We start from the raw sequence: 19548 nt of genomic DNA, 5'->3' as shown, positions 1-19548 counted from the left end.
ATCCAAATCAAGGCAATAAGCATTGCTCCTGGAACTGTGCACATATTTGCAGAGAGCACTCACTGCTTAAATACCCCCAAAGTGGAATCCTAAAGAGACTGTGGATCTAGGCCAAGATCAGGATGAGCTTTCTTCAACCTCATGTGGTGGAGAAAATAGCTCACATCTAATTTCATATGAGTGAACTATTGGAGCAATTTTCTCCATAATTTGATCTACCAGGGTCTTGGGGAGGAAATATATTTTAGGGAAAAAACAACTGTGCCCCCCTCCCCAATTCATCTTGTAGTGGTCTCTGATTTTAGTCTTGTCTCTCGAGATGTTTGTCATAGAAGGGATTCAGAGGCAATGTCTCTACAAATATGGCATAATTGTCTTGAGGTCTGGCCCTAGGGTCTATCTTTTTCCTATGGAGTTTATTTTTTTCTAAAAGTGAAGCAGGAAAATAGAATGAAACAAGTTAAAGAACAAGTACATAGCATGCCTGTCCCCACAATTTGAGACATAATACATATATTTGTGTGTGTGTGTGTGTGTGTGTGTGTGTGTGTGAGAGAGAGAGAGAGATACAACTAGAAGGTGCTGTCCCCCAATTTTCCACCATCTGTTCACATGACTAATGTTCAACATCCATGCTACCACAGCCATATCTGGAAGTTAATCCAATCAAAATATTGTCAAAACTTCCTTTCTCTCCTAGTTTTGTGCTGTTCCAGGCCTAGAAAACAATATGCAAAATGTGGGACTGGAGAGAAATGGTGATACCCAAGGCCTTTAGATGAACAATCATATCAACTACACCTTTAGATGAACAATCATATCTCTACAACAGTGTGATCACTCTATCACACCCCTCCAGGCAGGCAATACTAGTAAGATATCTGTGAGCCTTGTTATTCTGGGAATGAAGCAAACCACAAATAATCCATTCTGAATAAGCACCTTAATATCCTAAGACTAAGATTCAGCTCTCTTCTTCAACCCAATTCTCATGTCACATCACTTATCACCCCACTTTCAGCCAGCAGATCAGCTCCAAAGCCAATCTAAGAAGTACATGAATTGTACATGTATTTTTTAAATCAGCTTAAATTATTCATTCTATTGCCAAATTGTTAGTCTCGACAAACTCTTCACAAGAGTCTGACTGCATAAATAGGTTCGCAAATACTTCAAGCTGATATATTGTACTTCATCTAATCAACCCAACATCCCCTGAAGCTTTGACCCAAGAAACTGTTGTGAATGTATGCTCTATTAGCTATGTTGAATAATTTTCTAAGCTAATTCTAAGAATTTCATTATAACACACAAAATAAGCTATAATCAACCTACCTTACGATTCAAAGAGGTTAATTTTAATAAAGGTGTCATAACTCTAAAGATTTGGAATGTCAAGTAGTCAGGAGTGTTATTTTTCTATATGACCCTGATTATTTCTTTGTGGGGCAAGAAAAGGGCAGCTGATTGCATCTGCTTAAAAAAAGATAAAAGAAAGCCCCGATATCCAAAATTAATTTTCCCTCACAGGAGGCAGCATACTGAGGTTGTTAAAAGTATAGAATCCAAGAGCAAGGCTGCTTGTGTTCAGATCCTGCTTTCACTGTTTATTAGTTCTGTGACCTTGGGCAAGTTACTTAACCATTCTGTGCCTTCGATTTTTATCCATAAAATGGGGATATTAATAATAATAATACATCATAAGGTTATTGTGAGGATTAAATGAATATATATAAAGCACTTATACGATTACCTAGCACATAATGCTATATACATGCTTGCTATTACCACTACTGTCACCACTATCATTGCCATCCCTAGTTGGATCTTTGAATCAAGGGAGGTAATCCCCGTCCTGCTGTGATACTCCTACAATTTAGCAAGGAGAAATGCAATTTCCTACACATCTGGCAATGCCACAACAGATTCTTTTACAGTCATACACAGGTATAGTAAGAACTGAGACTCACAAAAAGAAGTGAAAACCACTCACACAAATGGGAAAATGTAGGGCCATCAAGCCAGTTTCCTCCACTTAAATGGAAATGGTTCCAGTGGTCAGAAGGAGTTTGTGCATGTTCCAGAAGTATCTAACTCACACCTGGAGAAAACTAGTATTTAAGTAAACAATTTTTGTTCTTTTAGCAAATCTTACAGGGTAGTTGAAAGAAAATATAATTTACTCTTTCTGCAGGGGTTTACAACATTTTACAAACAGGTAAACAGTATGCCCTTGGATAATTATTTTTTGACAATACCCACCTTTCCAAAGATTGAAATGAAGCTTCTTTAAAAAACATGTTTTCCTTAAACAGTATTTCTTACTGGGAGGTTTTTATATCAAGCATTAATGCTATAATGGTAATTTATAAATTATACTTAGCTTTTGAAAGCCCAGTACCCACATAATGATACCACTGAGCACAACATCTAAAATGATCCCCAGAACTCACCTTGGAAAACTGCAGCATTCTGAATAATTAAGAACTTGAGCTCCATACTTGCAGACTGAAGCAGTTGTTCCATGTTCAATCGTGCTGTTATTTGGTATTTTTCTTCCATCTTTCTTGAACAGCATGTTGGGCCCTTGGGGAGACATACTTGCAAATCTGATCCTGAAACAAACAAGTTTTTCATGTTTCAGTAAGCAGAATATCACATATACACACACTCACACACAGAAAAGAGGCGAAGAGGGCAAAAGAATGCATTTCTTTTAAAATACAGTCAAATCTTGATTATTCAAAATTAGTGTTTATCTTAACTAATCCCTACTTTCTCCCAATTATCCTTATGACAGATTCTTTTTTAATAACCATTAGAATTAATTGCCTAGGTTTGACTCATAAATTCTGCATAAATTAATTTATAGCACCAAGTATACGTCACTGAACACTGATATTTAAGTTGCCTGTTAAAAGATTAACCTACACTCCTACAATTTATTTTTTCTGATTATAATTTACAAATGAGGATATAACTAAGAAGTAATTTTCAAAATTCCACTTATGATTTCCTAATGAAATGTATGTCTGGTCAACCCAATGTTGCTTTTTTGAGGGATAAATGAATAAAACATCAATGTATCAAAGCTTTGTTGGTGTTATTGTTTTAACTAAAGATCTGAGGCAAGATTTACAGAGGAAACATCTAGAGTACAATATTAACATTCAGACAATCACCAAAATCCCTTACAACTCTAACATTCCAGTTCTATCACAAATGCTGAACTCTTGTTCCTTTGAACTCCTGAGCTACTTCATCGCTACATCTGTTATGGGGCAGAATGCTTTTAATTTTTGCATCTCCATAAAGATTTACCAAATGAATGATCTCCTTGCTTATTCCAAAATTAGAGAATCAGAACCTATTGAGTCTTCATGCAATGTGACTTTTTACAACATCCTTCACAGTTGACCAGTCTCTACTTCTTAAAATACTCTATCCTCCCTTGTTTCAGTGAACCTAACCTCCCCACTCACCCCCCCCCCCAAACACACACCCCTGCTCTGGCCATTCTTATCTGTCTTTTCTTGCTTCCTCTTTTCCTGTCTATCACTTAAATGTTATTGACCCTCTCCTTCATTCTACATCTCCTTTTGGATGGTCTTTTCTAAATCCATGCAACTGCTGAACTCCCTAATACAGCCTTCACCTCTTTTCTAAGCTCCAAAATCCCACATTTTCAACTACTTTATGGGAATCTCAAATTTAGCATGCCTAAAACTGAACTCAATATATCTCATGTACACACACACACACACACACACACACACAAAGTTCCATCTTCTGTATTTTGTTATCTCAGTTAATGATCACCATCCATCAAGTTTTCCAGTGATAGAAACCTTGTCATTCTCAGCTCTTCATTGGTAACTCAACACACTTCTACATCAATGGAAGTCATCAGCATACGAATGAAAATTGAAGCCATGGGAGTAAATGAGAGATATTTATCAAATATTTATTGAGCACCTATGGTGTGTAAAGCACTGTGGCTATAGCAGTATACAAAGACCCTCTCCCTCTCCTCAAGGACCTTATATTCTGGGAGACAACAAACTACAGTGATAAGTACTACAGAAAAAATAAAACTAAGGAAGGAAGGGAAAACCAACTGTGATTTTATATATATATATATATATATATATATATATATATATATATATATATATACACACACACACACACATACACACACATATATACATATATATAATGGAATTCTACTCAGCCATAAAAAGGAATAAAGTATTAATACTTGCAGCCACATGAATCTCAAAAACATTACACTAAGTGAAAGAAGCCAAATTTAAAATAATGTCTGAACTGGAGGAAACAATTTTTATAGGTTGAAATGCTACCTTATAATAGGAAGTGAATGAAATAAAGGATCCTTGAGGATTAAAAAAAAAAATTACATACTCTATGGTTCCATTTATATAAATGTCTAGAAAATGAAAATTAATCTATAGTAACAGCAGTTAAGTGATTGTTGGGAAGTGGAGGACAGGGAGGGGTGGGAGTGAGGAAATTATGGAGAATGATGTGTATATTCATTATTTTGATTGTGGTGACTGTTTCATGGCTGTATGCATATGTCAAAATTAACAAATTGTACCCTTAAAATGTATGCAGTGTATTGTACATCAATTATATCTCAATAAAGCTGGTAATTTTAAAAATATATATATCTTTATTGATTTCAGAGAAAGGAAGAGAGAGGGGGAAAGTTGAAACATCAATGGTGAGAGAGTCGTCATTGATCAGCTGCCTCCTGCACGCCCTCAAATGGGGATAGAGCCCGCAACCCAGGCATGTGCCCTGACCGGGAATCGAACCACGATCTCCTGGATCCTAGGTCGGTGCTCAACCGCTGAGCCATGCCCAGCCTGGCAAGCTGTTAATTTTTTAATATTTAAAAACTAAAGCAAGGAATATAGGGAATGTGGTGGCTGTGGAGGTGATTCTATTTATATAGGTGGTCAGGGAAGACTTCTTTCATAAAGAAATATTTGAGGAGAGATGAGAGAAGTGAGGGAGAGGAGAGTCCCATGATTTTATATCTTCCACCAATACTAGCAAATATTAGGGTTCAATTAATAGTAAGTCCAGCCTAGCCAGGAGTGGCTCAGCGGTTGGGTGTCCACCTAGGATCCAGGCTATCGGGGTTCGATTCCCGGTCAGGGCACAGGCCCGGGTTGCGGGCTCAGTCCCCAGTTGGGGGTGTGCAGGCAGCAGCCAATCAATGACTCTCTCATCATTGATGTTTCTATCTCTCCTTCTCCTTTCCTCTCTCTGAAATCAATAAAGATATATTTAAATATATATATATATATTAAGTCCATTATTCTTCCTCTTCTCAGTCTTCCTTCAGTAAGCATTTGTTGAGTTCCTTCTGTTCTGGCCATGAAAATATGCATCTCACACCTACTGTGGGGAATGAAATTGACTGATGGTCCCAGCTGCTGTACCATGAATTCACCATCATGTTGTGCCCAGGCCACAATCACTAGGGGCTGTTCCCAGCCAATGACTGAACATGCCAAACATGCTAAATCCTATGAGACACAGAACTTTGCAGACAAGGATTTTGGCTTTACAACTCCTAGTTGACCTTGACAAATATTTCTTAAAACTGCACTGCAGCCTAAGATTCTTCCTATTCAACCTTCCTTCTTTTCCTCTCTTCTCCGCAGGGGTCAGACAGACCTACACCACAGTCTGATGGCTCTTCCAGCATCCTTCAGCTCCCTGCCCATTTTCCTTCACAAGTGTTCTTCCCAATAAATCTGTTGCACATCTACTGCCACATTGGCATCTGCTTCTCAGAGGACCCATCTAACATCTTCTATGTCCCAAGCACTGTGCTACATGGTGGAGGTACAACCTCGAACAAGAGAGACACGGCCCTCTTATATCATTTTATTAACCAATGTAACCCCAATAAATCCAATAAAAAATGAAGACAAAACAAGAGAGACATGGAGCTCACTTTATAAAGGGATTAACAGAGATAAATACCTAGTGCATAGTAAATGAGTGCAATAAAGCAACATAGTTAGCTAGGATGACAAAACACGTACTGGGGAAATAGGGAGGACTCCCCCAAAGTCCCATAAGGTCGTTGGAAAATAAGGTTCCATAATGAATATCAAACTTACTGAAAAAAGGCTAGAAAGCATATTCAGATATTTTAGAGAGCTTTTCAACAACTAAAGTTTTAAATAAAGGGTGGAGAGGAGAGTAGTCAGCCCTAAGTTACCAGAAAATTTATTTTTATTACAGCATCTTATTTCCCTAGGAATTCCTGTTAATCACAGCCTTAATGAATGTGTCCAAGTTTCAAGTGTTGCCTCACATGACATCACTGTTGGAGTCCAGGCTATTGACTCCACGCGCTCCACTTCCCCTTCCTCAAGGGAACGGCTGACAGACATAGTAAAGGAGAGCACAGATAATACATATCCCAAAACCTAATCTAGCACTGCAATTTATAGTATTGGATGGAAAAGTGATATTTAGCATGTTAAAATACAATCTGGGGTCTGGAGACACAGAGTTCAGATTTATTTCCTAGAAATGTCAATCTCACATATGTCTTAAACTGATTTTAAATATGGTCTAAGCTTAAAGGCTTTATGGTTATCTTGAGGAAAAGGGGGGGGGGGGCAATTAGTTCTAGCTCACTATGTTCTTTCTACATGAGGTTACAAAATGTAATGCTATTATAGGAATAGAAACTGATTCAGTTTACTGAACCAAGAAGGGAAAGAGTCCCCTTCGGGAAGAGGGGCTAATCTAGATTTAAACAAGTTTGGTTATAACATACATGTAGATATTAAAGATCCTATATAGAAGATATTTTGCATACACCAACTTCCTGTCCACCTAGCCAGGTTTTATCTACTTTCTTGGTAAACTGATATAGTATGTGTTTGAAATATCTGTATTTAAATATGTTCATAAAATTAAATGTTATAGATAAAATCCTTTCTGTTTTTAAATTTCCACTGGTGATGACTTCCAGTTTTCAGAAGTGGAAGGTTTAGTTGGCAAGGTGGCTGGCTGTTCGTAATGTTCCTACTCCCACCAGCTCTAGATAGTGGGAGTTATAAAATAATGGAGCTCAGATCTGTTCTCTGTGAAGTACTATGAGTTGCTTAGATCTTAGAAGGAAACAAATTGCTGCTCAGTGTACTTACAGAAGGCCAGGAATGACTCTTTGAATTATCATGAAACCAGTTTGGTTTGCCTTTGATATGATAATTCATAAAGTACCTTAGAGTTTGATTAGTGTGCCCCTACCCTGAAGTGGTCAAGTCTCATCATTGTATAAACTTCCACTACTGCAAGAATTCATTTAGCCAAAAATCTTTAAAATAATAAAACCTCAAATGACAACTTTTGGGGAAACATATCAGATGTCAAGAAAGGTAGATGTTATATCCAAATCTAAGAAATATATATAATCAATATTTATCCTCCCTCACAGTTATCACTGCTTAGTTAATCAACAAACCAGTACAATTGATTTGGGGACTAAGAGTTAGCTATAGATTTGAGGAAATAAAATATCTATAAACTGATAAGAATTCAGGGTTTCCAAACCAGGAGGAGAGAAATATATGCCAAAGGGAAAAACACTTTAAGTTCAGTTTATATATCTCACAGACCAGCTTGAAGTAAGTCCCAGTATAGGACAGCATAAGGAACAAACTGAGCCTGGAGAGTTAGACATGCCTAAATGAAATGACAACAATGAAATATAACCATTCCAGTGCATGAACATGTACATGAAAGAAACAAAAACAGAAAGAACACACAAAACAGAAAGAAATAGAAAAAGAATTTATAGAGGAATCTTTAGCAACAAAACAAAGAATTACTCTGGGAGTTGAATCCCAAGTGGGATGAATAGAAGGTAAAAACCAAGGGCAAATGACTAAAGAGGTACTTCAAGAACTGATACATACTTGTGTTCATAAAAGCAGAAGGATCAATTCAAGAAATAAGATGCAACCTGCAGAAGTCACAGTAAAGAGCCACACATTCTTTAAGTATGTCAGGAGCAAAAGAAGGTTAAAGGAAAATAGTTCTTTTAGATGGAAAGGAAAAGAAATGGTAGACCACATTCATCAAATTTATTTTGTAAAAGCGGAATTCAGCTGGGAAATTGGAATAGAGACCAGCAATACAGCCTAGGATGAAGATAATTGAGCCAGAAATATTCAACTCTTTGGGGCTTAATAACTTGCATTCCCAGATGCTAAAAAAAATAAATAAATAACTGAAGTCATTACAGGGCTGCTAGTTTCCATTTATTTTGGAGGATTAAAAAGCACCTTCATATTTTAGTCTCCTCTCCTATATTTTTAGTTCCTGAAGAGCAAAGAATGACTCCCATCTCCTTTGGGATGCCACACTAATCCCATTCAGCCTTGTACATATAGTGTTGAATTAATGGGCACTGCAGACTGAGAACACTAGTAAAGAACTTTGAGTCTGTCTGATATAAAAAGGGAGTGGAGACAGATGACCCTGAAAATTTTACATCTGTATGCTTAACTTTGATCTTGGAAAAATATTTTAAATACCACAAAAATCAACTTCCAAACATCTCAAAGGTACACAAATAGATATTTCACTTGAAGGAACTATGAAGTAATTTATTTCTAATTACTCTGAGACAATGTCTTGCTTGCAAATTGGGTCTAGTTCTGGGTTTTATAACTGAAAAGGGATATTGTAGTTTTGGAAGATTTGCTCTGGGGGATTATCCCCACATGTATCCAAGCTGGGCACCTTATCAGTTGCCTCTCTTCCCCGAGGCCAAGCCACAGGTGGTCCACAGAAGGCTCCCTGCTGATGTGTATTCTTTGTGTCAGGGGATCTCTTAGGCTTGGTTACTTGTCTTCTTGACCTCCATCACAGATTCTTTCCTTTGGGCCCAGTTTTTGCTCTATTTTGGCTCCATTCAAGGACTTGACATTTCATACTGTTCCTGGTTTCCCTTAGCCATCTCCCCTAGGACTGAGACTTGAGTTCCTCTTTACTGTGCAGGCATAGGCTCACAATCACCTGGAGACCCAATTCCATGCTTGAGCCCTGTCCCTAATTGGAAGACAGTGAGCAATGTGTATGGGGTTGTTTAAAAATGTCTGTTCTATTGAATTTTATTCCAAATCAGTATTAATGGCCTCAGCACCATGGTAGGCCCTAGTGGGCAAGAAAATGCAAAAGCACTCATGGCCCCTCCTATCAAGTTGCTTATAATTTAGTCCTAGCCCCACCATGCAATAGCTTTGTAAGCAAGGGTAGGTTATTTTTAATTTTTTATTTTTAATATATCTTTATTGATTTCAGAGAGAGGAAAGGAGAGGGAGAGAGAGAGATAGAAACATCAATGATGAGAGAGTCATTGATCGAGCCCACAACCTGGGCATGTGCCCTGACTGGGAATCGAACCCGGATTGCCTGGATCCCAGGTCGACGCTCAACAGCTGAGCCACGCCTGGCCAGGCAAGGGTAGGTTATTTAAACTCTACATGGCTTTTTTGTCTTTATCTATAAAATGAAGTTATCAATAGCACTTATTTACAGAGTTATTGCAAGGATTGAGTGAGATTATGCGTGCAAGGCTCTTAGTCTTCTGGTATAAGGTAAGTATTTAATACATGTTAAGTAAAATTATGCCTGGCTGGGTGTGGCTCAGCGGTTGAGCATCGACCTAGGATCCAGGCGATCAGGGTTCAATTCCCAGTCAGGGCCCATGTCCGAGTTGCGGGCTCGCAGCCAATCAATGACTCTCTCATCATTGATGTTTCTATCCCTCTCTCTCCCTCTCCCTTCCTCTCTCTGAAATCAATAAAGATATATATTTTAATTAAATTTAAAAATATATACATGTTAAGTAAAATTAAAATAAATTCACACTAAGAGACCAGACTTTCACACAAGAGCAGCTAGAGAACAGGAAAAGTTGGTCTATGGTTAGGTTACAAAACATGCAGTATATTTTCTGAGGTGATAGAAATAGTCCATATTTTAGTTGGGGTAGTGTTTACATGGGTATATACATTTGTCAAGGCTCATTAAATTCTTCACTCAAAATGGGTGCATCTTATTGTTTGTAAATTTTATCTCAATAAAGTTGATTTTTAAAATATCTAATATGGACAACATTTGCTAGATAAGGGAATGCCCATTAGAGGCTCTAGGGGTCATAGAAGACTTCCAGGAGGAAATGGGGCTTGAGCTAGACAGTAAAGGATGGGAAGGATTTGGAGAGGCCAATGGGTAAAATGTGTTTTGCACCAGTGGAGTAGTAGGCCAAGACTAATCTGCCTGGAGGGAAGCTGCAATCTAGGGTGTAGCTAGCTTATCAGTTAAGACAGGCCAGAATATGAAGGGCCTTGAATGCAGACAAAAGCCTGTGGGCTTGACTCCATAGGCCATAAAGGTCCACTGCTGGTTCTCGAGCAGAGACATAATATGATGAAAAGTGCTGTTTAGGAAGATTAGTCTTACTGCCTGAAATTGGGAAATGGACTAAATAACCTCTCAAGGTCACTTCCAGACCTCCGATTCTCTAATTACCTTTATTATGTTCTATATGGTGGCTATTTTACTAGACTGCAATTTTAGCAAATAACGATAAATTGTCCAAAATCGCATTAAAAAACACATTAAAGAACAGCAATATTAATGTACACCTTGATCCTTATACTTTTCTAAGAGCAGATAGAACATATTCAAATGCAACAAAAGAGAATGAATCATCAGGGCTCAGTAAAAATGAAAATTGAAATCTTTTCCAAATATATAATGAATTGATACATTTCATTGCCAAGATCTACTTTATGAACAGCACATTATTTTTTTGCTAACAAAGGTACATTGTGCTAAAAATAATAATGTAAGCTTGTCATTGAAGTAATATTAAGCTAATAAATGAATGATATCCAAAACTGTTTGCTTCATGACTTGTAGGGAAAATAACAGATGCCTATTAAAATTATCCAAAGGATTAAGTGCAGGTTGCTCGACTAATGAGCCTATATATATATATCTCAGATATTTCTTTTAAGTTTTTTTATATATAAATGGAAGACAAGTCAATTTGATATCCAAAAATATTAGCTAATTTCCTTAGCACATAATGGTGACTTGCTATTAGAACGGTGCCTTTCCCCCTAATTAATCATTACCTAAATCAAATCTTACACACTCATTAATTTCTTACTAATCAAGACAGGAATACAGATGAAAGAAATGACTACATTTGAAACTGATGGGGAAAGTGATGATTGCTGGTAAAAGAAATTATCCTAGGGAACCCAGCTGAAAGTTATCCTTCTGTTATTTAGCCTGAAAGAACATGACCTCGCAGAGGGCACACCTGGGTATCACAAGCTCAGACTTTAAAATCAAAGATCATGCCTAGGCCCGCCACAGATTCTGCCTGTGTAAAAGGTAGGCCAAAATATCTCTACCACACTGGAATACTGGGAGTTTAAAGCAATCCTGGGGATAACCCATTCTCTAAACCTGAAAATTAAAGAATGAATTATGTTTACCTCTACCACCAGCTGCCAATTAACTGCATATCATTTCATACCCAGTAAAGGTTGAATCCCTAGATCACTACCCTCTCCCACAAAGAGGTTCTTTCTGGACCACATTCCCAACCAGCAGTCAACATGTGCTCTGGGAATACAAACTTTACTGATTACATTCAGCCTGCCAACATGGTGAACGATCCATTCATCCAACATTTACTGAATGCATACTTTGTGCCAGGGACTATGCCCAACCCAAGGGAATACAATAATGAACAGGTTACGGTCCCTGCCCTGGAGTTCACAGACTGGTCCAGGCAATGGGCTCCCAAACTAATTAGAAACTAGAAACCTCTACGTCATTCTGGACAACTTATTTGCCTTCATCTTCTATAACCAAATGTCACTAATCCCACTGGTTCTGCTTTTTAAATGTCCCTTCATCATTCCCCTCCTTTCCACTTGGATGACTAGAATAGCCTCCAAACTGGCCTTCCTGCCTCACACTTTCCTCCATGCAAGTCATGGAGAGGTATTTCTAAAGTACATATTTGATCACACCATTCTCCTTCTTTAAAAACCTCCAAGACAATGGAGCAAGGGCACAAGGGTGCATAACTGGGTGGCATGTTCAGGCACTGCCGAGGAACCTGGTCAGGCTAAAGGGAAAAGTGAGCCGCTGGAGGAAAGTGACAGGGGCTAGATGAAGGGGAGCTATGTGAGCCCTGCTACAAGATGATTCCTAGTTATCAATGGTTATTTTTTGTTTGTTTGTTTTATATTTTCCAGGTTTATTGAGGTATAATTGACTCCTAGTTATCATTGGATTAGATTATCACAGGAAAGGGTGTTAAGGGTGTTCATAGGAGCTGAAAAAGATGTACTCCACAAGCCCTACCTGGTTTGGCTGTGGTTGGAGCGTTGGCCCGTGGACTGAAGAGTCTCAGGTTCAGTTCTGGTCAAGGGCAAGTACCTGGGTTGCAGGCTCCCCGGCCCCAGTCGGGGTGCATGTGGAAGGCAGCCAATCGATGTGTTTCACATTAATGTTTCTCTTTCTCTCTCTCTCTCTCTATCTCTCTCTCTCTTCCCCCCCCACCGTCTCTGAAAAGCAATGGAAAAAAATATCCTCAAGGATTAAAAAAAAAAGATGTATTCCACAAGATTTCTGTCCTTTCAATTCCCATAGCACTCTGCACCCTTTATAAAGACACTTCTCACACACTCTAACTTGTACCATAGTTATATTTGTATGCCTTGCATCTACTAGATTTAAGTTTCTTGATGGAAATATCCTTGACTGACTCATCTTTGTATCTCAAGAGGCCCACTAAAGTTTGGGCTTGATGCACTCCCCTCTCATTTGGAACCAAGGCCAGAATTTTAAGAGAGTTCAGTTTGAAAAGAAGTAGGTCATATTAATTGATACTACTAGAAAAACTTAGAAAAGCAGTATTCTATTCCAGAGAAAATGAAGATCTCCTCCCCTTCCCTTCCCTTCCCTCCCCTCCTCTTCTTCTCTCTCTCTCTCTCTCTCTCCCTCCCTCTCTCTCTCTCTCTCACACACACACACACACTCTCTCTCTCTATTTAGATGAGGAGAACCCCTAAATAAAAACAAAATTGGGTTGGAGAATAATGTCAGCTACTCTGGAGTTGGGATAAAGAATTTTTTCATATAAAATTCTGCCAGAGGGACTAAACTAAGGCAATTTTCCTGTCTCCCCTAGTCACTCTTTCTCTAATTATTATTCTACTCAGATAAGTAGCTGAGATCCTGTCTTTTGGGAGATGTATAATTTTTATTTTTCAGATACAATCTTCAAATATGCATACCTGAAGCATAGCTGAGAATTTCAACACCCTAGGCCCACGGTAAGTGCTAGGTCCTTTCCCCTGTGTATGAAATCACATCTGGGGGGAAGGGCCCTTTCCTACCTAGACTAAAGTGTTATTATCTACTGTACTACCAAATCAGCTGTGTGACTTAATCAAATATCTTCTCAAATCTTTGCCTGACTAGATGACCCCTACAGTAATTTCAGGTCTGAGAGTCTAACTTCCCTAACTGTAGGTCAATTGATAGTCACTGAGCCCATTCTAGACTGGGCATTGGGAGGACACAAGAGAAGCAAAGGGCTTGCTTCTGCCCATCTAGGAAAGTTTTGTTAATAGCACTTGGCTATATATGGATATGGATATGGGGCCAAGGCAAAAAGCAATAATTAATTCAGCCTTTACAGCACTTCTCCTCATGTAATAACCATATTCCCTTTGTCTCCAGAAGCCAACTAATGGCAGAGAGCTTCCTGATGGGATGACTTGTGGTGGCAAAGTTAAGGACTCTGAAATCAGACAGACCAGGGTGTGTACCCCAACTTGGTCACTTAACAGCCATGTGATCTTAGGCAAGTTACTTAATTTCTAAGCCTCAGCTTCCTTATTTGTAAAATGGGGACAGTAACACCTACCTCTTAAAGTGATTGTGAGGATTAAATTAAACTCTTATTCAATGTTTCCCAAACATATGCCTCCATTTCCTGCTTCCCTATTTTGCTCATACTATTTCTGTCCCTGGAGTGCTCTTCCCCTAGCTTCAGCTATTATAACCTTCTCATTCACAAGGTTCTCTCTCAAGTGTCTCTTTCATAATATTTGTCTCCCCTCCCTCAGCTACCCTCTCACCAAATAAACCCCATGAGCTGTCAACTCAGAATTTTCAACACACTCTGTACCTCTCATACTGCATTTTGCAATCTAGGTGTTATAGATATTGGTATACATTTCTTAACCCTACTATTAAATTGTATGTTTCTATAGCCAGGAACTATATATTGACCGTCTTTGTATTCCCTGACATGGCATAATGCCTGGTATATAGTACATATTCAATAAATGCTTGTTGAATGAATTAACAAACACCCAACAATGAGATCCTGCTTCCTACACATAGTAAGTTCCCTGTGTCTTGAAGTATTCAAGCATAATTTGGGTAACAATATCAGGAATACTATAGAAGGGACTCCTGCACTAAATAGGAGGCTGTACCTGGTGACCTCCAAAGTTCTTTTCTCTCTACATTTCCATGAAGGCCATATTCTAACTCACTAATCACTTTGTATACCAAGGTTGTCACCGCCATAAATGTTAGAACTGGTCTTTTTGTCATAAACAAGTATGACAGCATTTCTTCAGAGAATGTCTCATATGTGACAACTATATATTTACCACTCTCCATGCAAGTTGTACCTAAAACTTAGTATACCTGAACCTGAAAAGGCAGACTTTTGCTTTGCAAATGTTTCTGGCTTCGAAAACTCACTAACTGATCAGTTTTAGGAAACCACAATGACTAAATGGAAAACTATGGTAGATTGAAAGTACACCAGTACCTTGAGCCTACAGATCCTGTGAAAAAGTTTTTCAGGTGAGTAATAAGCAATAATTGCCTTCTATAGCTAAAGTGTTTACAAAAAAATATTATATTTTTAAGAAAAAAAAGTCCAAGAGTCATGAGTTAAGATATAAAGTGTATGCTGAATATGATAGCCTCTTCTATTTCAGAACCCTTTTGATCCAGAGTGACTTAGTAAGTCAGTTTGCTCACCAGGTACTCAATTTAACCATTTAGAAAATGGGTTAATAGGAGTTCCTACCCACATCCCTCTCAGGAAACATAATGAAATTTTACGACCAACTTTAAGCTTCCCTAGGGCAAGTTCCCCTTAGAATAGAGCAATCTGGTAAACTGGTATGATTCAATAGGTCCAGAAAGCTCTCTTCTCTAGTAGGTTGAATGGTGCCCCCCAAAAAGATATATCCATATCCTAACCCACAGAACCTGTGAATGTGACCTTACTTGGAAAAGGAGCCTTGCAGATGTAACTAAATTAAGGATCTCAAAATGAGGTCATCCTGGATTATCCAGGTGGGCCCTAAATTCAAAGACAAGAGTCATTATAAAAGACACACAGATGAGAGACACAGGAAGAGTAGAAGGCCTTGTAAAGACAGGGGTAGACCTTAGAATTATGCAGCTACAAACCAAGGAAGGTCTGGAGTCACCAGAAGCTGAATATGGCAAGGAAGGATTCTCTGCTAGAGCCCTTAGAAAGAATGTGGCCCTGCCAACATCTTGATTTTGGATTTCTGGCCTCCAGAACTGTGAGATAATAAATTTCTGTTGTTTTAAGCCACCAAATTTGAGGTACTTCTACGGTAGCCCTAGGAAACTAGTACACCTGCTGTCTCCCCCTACCCCACCTGAAAGTATTTGCCTAGTAACGTCTATATGTTTCATCATGGATAAGTTACTACTTTGGTTAAGCAATTTCATCTGGTGTTGTCTTAAAGTGCAACACTCCTTGAGTAATTCCTTAATACCTCAAGGCTAAAGGGTTTACTTGGGATCTTCCTCCAGCACGGAAAAGAAGGGGGGAGGCAATCCAGAACATCTGGATAGAGACTAGGGGCGATATCAAAAAGGAGAGATTTAAAGAAAAATAAAAGGGATCAAAACAAAATTTTATGTAGGGTCAGTCTTGAGAAAGTCATATTGGCAGAGCCCAAATGTTACTTTTAACAACAACAGACCCATATTATAAAAAAGAATATGGTCCTTGCGGTCCTTGGTCCATATTCCAGAAAGTGTGTTTAAAAAGGTGCTCAAACCAATCCAAATGCCTCATTCTCACTGCTCATATGGATTTGTTTTCTTATGCTCAACAAATTAGGCATATTTAGATACATGAAAAAAGAACTTGTTTCAAGCTATTAGCAATTAAATAATCACAAAGAGAGCCCAGCAACAATGGAAGATGCCTATCATCATTCTGGGCCCCCAGGCCAACCCTGAATTTGGTAGGAGTCTCTTCACATTACACCTGCCCTAGCCTTCAGCATTTCTGTAGATGCTGTTTAACCAGCTCTCAGGCAAATCTTTCCAATGCCCAATTGCCCTCACTGTTAAGATGCTTTTCCCCGCTCTAATGGCTAACCTAAATTTCAGTTTCAAGCCATTGCACCTTGTAATTACATTCTCAACCACTGTAAATAATCTGTGCCCTCTATTTTATCTTTCCCCTTTCACTGTGATAGGAACCTGCGGGAAAGGGCGTCAGTTGTCCTGTTAGTACAACATACACATTGCACTTGAGCAAAATACAACCAAAAGAAAATCAAACACTCTTGATCCCTCAATGAGAAGCAGTATTATTGATCTTTTCCTTTTTCCTATCCTTCAGCTGATCTAAGTGTCTACACTGACATGCTCTAGTGCTGTGGCATTTATGCCATCTTGGGGAATAGCTGTGTAAATGCTCCAGTAATTTTATACATCTTCGGCATACTGTTGTGTTAGAACTTGAGTATCTGAAGGACTAGGAAGGGAAGAATTTTCAACCTCCTCCCACCCTCATGTAATATGAATCAAAATCCTCACTAATTGGCCCTCCTCCTGCACGTTACTGAATTCTAGACTTGGTGGCAACCCCTTTCTGTGGGAGAGATTTAATGAAGGAGAAACTGCATGGGAGGGAAGCTGGCAAGCAAAACATTACAGAGAAACTATAAGAAACTTGGAAACACACAGAGTTTTTGGTTAGCTGAGGTTGGAAGCTAAATGATATTATTTCAAACACATACAAATACACACATTGGTGAGTTCACTTTACCCTTGAACCAAATGTTTCCTAAAATTGAAGAAAATCTAAGTTGTTAATACAACACATAAGACTTTTCAACAATGCTCAGTAGGGACTTTTTTTCCTCCCCTGCTTTCTTCAGGAGCTATGAAAAACAAAAATAAATTCCCCAAGCAGGTGATTTGGGGATTTTCCTTCCATTGCCATGATTTCAATGAAAAGCTCAAAAATTGCTAATAGTAACTTCATTCTCCTGTCAAGCCATAGGTGATTCAGATACAGAGCCCTCCAGAACCCAGTGTGGGCTCCAAGAGATAGTGCTAGGAGGGCTCCAGATCAAGCTGAAGGAACCAAACCTGGATCCAGGGTCTTCCTATCTGCTGCCAGTTTTATATGATCTGCCTTCAAAAAGCAACCAGCTCTAGAGACCACAGCAACTTGGTTCAGAAATACCTGCCTCATTTTGTTTTTACTTTTTTTTAAAGGGAGAACTGAAATAAAGGAGAAATGTTGACACAGGATATATGGAGCCAATTCTCCCAAACACACTGACCATGCATGTTTAAGAAGTGCTGGGTTCAAGGTAGCCAATGCTACAGTGAGCTCAGGCAGTGATGGAAAGTTTGATACAATCAATGAGGCAGTTCAACTCATAGAGAAGATGACATTCACTGAACAGGAAAATCGAATGCCCATGACCCCTGGCTGATGAGCTACATTCAAGATACAGCATTCCCACAAGTTCAAGCCACTGCTTTTCCCATGCCCTCCTTGTTCCCCTCAACAAATACGGAGACCCCCTCCATGCAGGGTCCCCATCTGTCTCCATGTCTGCCTCCCCACTAAGAGCAGGGCAAGTGGAGTATTTGATTTCAAATCACCAGCACTCCAGCATCTTACACAGACTGGGTTCTCAAAACTGGTTTGGGGAGTAATTCCTAGAAATGCTGAGCCCATCACAGAATAATGATTCAAAACATGGCTCTGGAACCAGACTAAGTGGGTTTAATTCATTTCATAGCTATTTGATCCTAGACAAGTCACAAACCTTTGTAAGCCTCTGTTTTCTCGTCTGTAAAATGGGGGAAATAATAATACCCACCAGGTAGTGCTATTGTGAAGATTACATGGGATGTTGGCCATAAAAGGCTTAGCACAGCACTTGGCTCAATAAATGTTAACGATTATTAGCACAACCCCCACCACAGGTGCTCAATAAAAACTTGCTGAATTGAACTCAAAGCAGTGGGAATGACTAGCAGATGTGAAGGAAGCCTGGGCTGGCTTGCATGCTTTTTTTTAGGTTTTTCCCACCTCACTCTGCACCAGATGACCTCTGAGAATTTCCTTCCTTCCTTTCTTCCTTCCTTCCTTTCTCTTTCTCTTTCTCTTTCTCTTTCTCTTTCTCTCTCTCCCTCCTTTCCTCCCTCCCTCCCTCCCTCCCTCCCTCCTTCCCTCCTTCCCTCCTTCCCTCCTTCCCTCCTTCCCTCCTTCCCTCCTTCCTTCCTTCCTTCCTTCCTTCCTTCCTTCCTTCCCTCCCTCCCTCCCTCCTTTCGAGAAAAAGGATAGAATAGACATAGTTAGGCTGTACTTTTGCTGATCTTCAATTTTTCATTCAGGGCAAAAAACCAAGTCTGGCAAAGTCAGGCAGATGATTTTCTGAGAAATATGACAAGGCTATTAAAAACTCTAAATGAAAGTTGTGTAATGAGCATGAATCTGAATACATTTAAATTTCCTCTAGATCTAGGAATTCCAGCAACATCCTTATATATTTTTTAAGTGTGCGTTTGCAAATGGGAGGAGACCAAGGCCCCAAAAGAATTTCTCCCAGGGTGCGGGTGGGAAGGGGGCGTGCAATTGTCATGGAAATTAACCCCTGAAAATGCACTGAATTTTATTACCAAATGGATGCCTGAGGAGACTACTAGAATTTTAGGGTCTTTCCTATCAAGAGAGCATCCTGCATGCCTGAAATAATTAAGAAGAGACTCAATTATCTAGTAAACTGAAATTTCAAACCACCCCGCTTACCTAAATGAGAAAAGCTACTTAAACTGAAGCGTCATTACTTCTATTTAGACAAGCCTGCAAAGATATACAAGGAGCTAAAGAATGAGACCCCACATTCTTCCCTAAGCCACAACAATGCCTGTTTATGTAAATAGGATTTTCAATAACAGAACGGAATCTGGAAAAAAAAAATGTTTTCGTTATTGTCTCTGAAAAATGCAAATGCAAAAGATGAAAGTCAAGGGGCTTTCACTATGATGGGCACTGAACACCTTAAAATATTTATTTTTATATAAGTCTGAGCCTGGATTCCAAGCAGATCTTAAAAACAGGCA

General features: G+C 39.0%; 1 protein-coding gene across 1 annotated transcript in view; it reads right to left on the bottom strand.

Annotated features, from left to right (window-relative positions):
* GPC3 (glypican 3) overlaps positions 1-19548 on the bottom strand; it is a 355125-nt gene that overhangs the window by 318636 nt on the left and 16941 nt on the right. The window contains exon 2 of the mRNA XM_016198007.2: positions 2454-2615. Within this exon, the coding sequence (XP_016053493.2) occupies positions 2454-2615 (162 nt within the window). The remainder of the gene's footprint in view (positions 1-2453; positions 2616-19548) is intronic.

The sequence above is a fragment of the Miniopterus natalensis genome, chromosome X (assembly GCF_054644295.1).
Source record: "Miniopterus natalensis isolate mMinNat1 chromosome X, mMinNat1.hap1, whole genome shotgun sequence".
NCBI lineage: Eukaryota > Metazoa > Chordata > Mammalia > Chiroptera > Miniopteridae > Miniopterus > Miniopterus natalensis.
The sequence above is the reverse complement of the archived record's forward strand: the minus strand, read 5'-3'. Positions and strand labels throughout refer to the sequence as shown.